The sequence below is a fragment of the Xyrauchen texanus genome, chromosome 7, assembly GCF_025860055.1.
Source record: "Xyrauchen texanus isolate HMW12.3.18 chromosome 7, RBS_HiC_50CHRs, whole genome shotgun sequence".
Classification (NCBI taxonomy): domain Eukaryota; kingdom Metazoa; phylum Chordata; class Actinopteri; order Cypriniformes; family Catostomidae; genus Xyrauchen; species Xyrauchen texanus.
The window spans coordinates 51,008,177-51,013,176 of record NC_068282.1 but is presented as its reverse complement, the minus strand read 5'-3'; the positions used below and the strand labels follow the sequence as shown (position 1 = coordinate 51,013,176).

The 5,000-nt window shown below is 41.5% G+C and overlaps 1 protein-coding gene across 1 annotated transcript in view; it reads right to left on the bottom strand.

The window, feature by feature from the left end:
- Window positions 1–1,529: 1,529 nt before the first annotated feature.
- LOC127646307 (uncharacterized) overlaps window positions 1,530–5,000 on the bottom strand; it is a 16,217-nt gene continuing 12,746 nt past the window's right edge. The window contains exon 6 of the mRNA XM_052129844.1: window positions 1,530–4,280. Within this exon, the coding sequence (XP_051985804.1) occupies window positions 3,498–4,280 (783 nt within the window). The 3' untranslated portion in view covers window positions 1,530–3,497. The remainder of the gene's footprint in view (window positions 4,281–5,000) is intronic.

Genomic DNA, 5,000 nt, shown 5'->3' with positions numbered 1-5,000 from the left:
CCCAGCCAAAATATCAGGCATGAGCTGTCGACCGACAGCGCCTGCATATCACCCGCTTGTTTAACCGAGGCAGAGCCAATAGGAGTGCGGTCTTAGAGAAAGCAAACGCAACTCAACAAATTCTAATGGTTCAAACGGGTGGCTCGTGATCACCTTCAGCACCAGGTTTAAATCCAAGCTGGGACTGTAGCAGAGCAAGGGGGTTTAGGATCCTCGCTCCCTTGAGGAACTGAAAAATAGAACATGTCTGCCCATGGAGGAGCCAGCCTCCGGGGTGTGGTATGCCGACATAATTGCTTCCAAAGCATCGATGTGGTGAGATCTGTGCCAGCCACTCTTGGAGGAATGTGAGTGTGACAGGGCGGAGGGCGGGTCGTGATTCTACACACCCTAATCTTGACCAACCGTTTTAGAGATTTCAGTTGTTGCCCATTCAAGTAGATAGGAGCTGCACTGGCATGACTGGAAATATCCTCCCGAGAGTGATCCTGTATATATATATACAGTATACAGAATATATACACAGGTGGCAAAAGTTTGGAATATTGTTCATATTTTGCTCTTATAGAATGAAATTGTTACTTTTATTCACCAAAGTGTCATTCATCTGATCTTGACCTTTCACCTCACACTTCCTGTAGCACTTGATCCCACAAAAGCTCAATGGGGTTCAGATCCGTAACACTCTTTTCCAATTATCTGTTGTCCAATGTCTGTGATTCTTTGCCCACTCGAACCTTTTCTTTTTGTTTTTCTGTTTCAAAAGTGTCTTTTTCTTCTTGAGTCTTCTCTTTACTGTTGCACATGAAACTGGTGTTGAGCGGGTAGAATGCAATGAAGCTGTCAGCGGAGGACATGTGAGGCATCTCAAACTAGAGACTCTGATGTTCTTATCCTCTTGTTTAGTTGCACATCTTCCACATCTCTTTCTGTCCTTATTAGAGACAGTTGATCTTGTCTTTGAAGACTGTAGTTACACCTTTATCAAGCATTGTATCACCTTCATTCCTCAAAACAATGATTGACTGACAAGTTTCTAGAGAAAGCTGTTTCTAATTTTTTGCCATTTTTGATCCAATATTGACATTAACACATGCCAGTCTATTGCGTACTGTGCAACTCAAACTCAAACACAACGACAACGTTCAGCTTTATTTAATGAACCAAATATCTTTCAGCTGCGTTTGATATAATGGCAAATGATTTTCTAGTATCAAATGATCAATGTAGCATGATTACTCGAGGATACGGTGTTGGAGTGACGCTGCCGTCGAGATGAAAATGACATTTTTCAGATAGTGATGATGTTTTACATCAGTAATGTCCTGATTATTCATTGTGATCAGTCGAATGCCACTTTGGTGAATTAAAGTACCAATTATATATAGTCATTTTTAAAGTCATTATATATATTTTTTTTGTACAAAATGCTATAAATGTTTTTTAAACAATTTGTAAAAACAACATGAACGAATGTGACACATCATAAAAATCACAAATTCAAATGAGCAATTTTTATATAATTCAGATATTTATTAAGATGCATATTATGGACATGAACTCATGGGAGACACATCAAATATAACATACATGTGACATCAGAGAGTTTCAATGAAAACTAAAATTGTTTTGTAAACTTTGAAATAAGTGCCTGAAAAAAATATTTAGAAATTTGTAGTATTAAGGCGGCATATCTAAAATAATCCTTCACAGCATTATGATATAATTACATTTCTGCAAAACAAATCTGTCGTCTTTTGTTCCTCGTTTGTCACAAGTCGCTTTGGATAAATGATTAAATGTAAATGTATGATATCTGAAAGAAATAAGAATAATCTGGAACCCAAACCCTGTCTGTCCCCTCTCCTTTATTTGACATTTCATCCATTTTGTTCCACAGCGTTTGACTTTCGCCAATAAATCTGGCAGGAAACAAAATGTAGATTCACATTTCTAAAATCACATTTGATATAATGAGGAGACACACAAGCTCTGTTCAAAACACAGTGAGCTGCTGTCTACTGTCTCCATAGGCAGCATCCTAACAAGTGACTGAAACCCTTTACAGCAGGGGTGCCCAATACCTCGATCGTGATCTACTGGCAATGCTGGTAGATCGCACAAAATGTAAATGTACTTTCGTTAAATTTTAATACAAATAAATATAATGTCTTTCCTTCTTTTAGTTTCTGTCTGACTTGCACTTGACCAGTAAATATTGACCAGGCGATGTTTTGTTTATTCAGTTGCCATGACAACTAGGTTGTCTAAGGCGCGTATGCACAAACCTAGTTGTCATGGCAACTGAATAGACGGCGCGTATGCGCAAACCTAGTTGTCATGGCAACTGAATAAACAAAACATCGCCTGGTCAATATTTAGGCGCGCATGCGCAAACCTAGTTATCATGGCAACTGAATAAACAAAACATGGCCTGGTCAATATTTACTGGTAAATGCCCTGACTATTGTAATCTATTGTGCTGTAGGTGTTTTGGGTTTAGTGTTAAAACTGAATGATATCAACATTGAACATTATTATATATTTGTTTATTAATTACAAGATGAATTCCATGTAGGGATACATGCAGTAGTCCCAACAAGCATTTTCTTATTTTAAATGAAACTGTTTTTTTTACTTGGTAGATCTTATTGAGTTGCTCATTTAAAAGTACATCATCACACACAAAAGTGTGGACACCCCTGCTTTACATACTATTATACTGAAACTTCACGAGTTAAAGCAGCTCTTACGTTCATACAGACGTTTATAACCAATCAGAAGACAACACAAACACGTGTAACTTCTGAACGAGAGATGTTTATGGTGATGCACTCGCCGGTCACACATCAGACTCGTCGCCGTCTGGAGATGAATCGTGGATAAAATATATTTTAATGCTATATGTTCTGCGAAAGTCACATTTGGCAATATTTGTGCTTAACTCTGTATACACCTATCCTGGGAATTGGCGTGGATCAAAAGCCTTCTTTAATGTTTTTCTTGATATCGTTTGATGGGTATTTTTCCATTCACCGCCATTGTTTCCTTCCGCTGATGGGCACAAATATGGCGGCTGCGGAGAAAAGTGAAAGGTCGATAATTAACAAATGATGTCGTCACATCCTAAACCCGGTGTAGGCAGCTCACTAGATTTTGGAACAGAGCACATTTGCTAATTAACACAGAACATTTGTATGTGTTTGTTACAGATATAAATGAATGAATCTGTTGAACAGTAGTGTCTCAAGACTAATAAGTGTCCCACTTTACCTGTATTCACCCTATTTATTGATTTCAAATAATGAGTTTGTACATTGACATTGTTACATTGTATTTACATGATGCACAAGATAACCTACAAACCCACAAATAATTTTATAGTTCACAGTGAAGAGCAGAAAGTCCAGTAATGCACCTCCACAGATATATGAACGTTTCATCCATCATCCATGAATCACTGAATTTTGTGTTTAGTGTACCTCCTTCTGCCCACCTCACTGGCTACAGAGCCCACAGCCGCTCCTACAGCTCCACCTACAGCTCCTGCGAGAAACACGCCCAGCGCCGCACCTACCAGAGCGCCCACTGCAATGAGTTTTGGCACCCGCCTGGCGCCCGACCCCACACCGTCCCAGATGGAGCGCAGCAGTGATGGAGGCGTTGGAGATGCGAGATGAACATTCTGCCCTGACGCCATGCTCACGACACCGTCCATCACCTCCTCGTCTTCCTCCGTCTCTCTGAGCTGCGTCCAAAGCGTGAGACGTGTTCAGTTTGTCTCTCTGTCTTTCTTTCCAGACGGTGGAGGAGTTCTGCTCTGGTCTCCTGTGGTCTTGACTCTCACTGTTGTAGAAAGTTCCTCCGCTCTCCTTCACGGTCTGCTCCACCTTCTCTAGCAGCGCCTTCACGCCGCTCCTTTGCTCGTCATGTTGCAGAACATGATATCGGTCGGCGCATCGTTCCACCAGCTGCAGCATTTCTGGGCGTTGTGTGGTGATGTACTCCTCCACCCGCTCCATGTCCGTGCCACCCTCCGGCAGCAGATCACAGTGTGTGAAGAGGATGAGCGTGTGGCGTCTGACGGCGTCAAATCCAAACACGGCCTCCAGCGCTCGCAGGGCCTCCAGCTCAGGGTGTGCAGGACGGTTGACAGGGACACAGAGCAGGAACGCATGAGGCCCCGGGGCCGACAGAGCCACACATGACGAGATCTGACCTTTCACCTCCTCAGGAGATCTCTCGGACTCAAACCAGTCTGGAGTGTCAATCAGAGACACCTGAACGACACAAGAGACGTTTATAGTTTTAGAATTACAGAAATATATGATGTACCCATCTATATATCTGTCTATCTAGCTACAGTGGCAAGACAAAGTATGTGCACCCTTTGGAATGAGCTGGTTTTCTGCATTAATTGGTCATAAAATGTGATCTCATCTTCATCAAAGTCACAAGTATAGACAAACACAATGTGATTAAACTAATAACACACAAACTATTATAATCGTTCATGTCTTTACTGAACACATCCCATGAAACATTCACAGTGCTGTGGAAAAAGTAAGTGAACCTTTGGATTTAATAACTGGTCGATCCTCATTTGTTAGCAATATCCTGAATCAAGCCTTCCTGATAGATGTGGACTAGACCGGCACAATGTTCAGAAGGAAATCTGGATCATTCTTCCTCACAGAACTGCTTCAGCTCAGATATATTATTATGATGTCTGGAGTGAATGGCTCTCTTGAGGTCATTCCACAGCATCTCTATTGGGATAAGATCTGGACTCTCACTGGGACACTCCAAAAGTGTTTTGAAGTCATTCTGTGGATTTACTTTGATGTTTAGGGTCATTGTCCTGCCGCATCACCCAACTTCTACTGAGCTTCAGGTGGCACACAGAGACCCTGACATTATCCTGTAGATATCTTGATAACTTGGGAATTAATTTTTCCATTGATGATGGCAAGCGGTCCAGTCCCCGAAGCAGCAAAGCA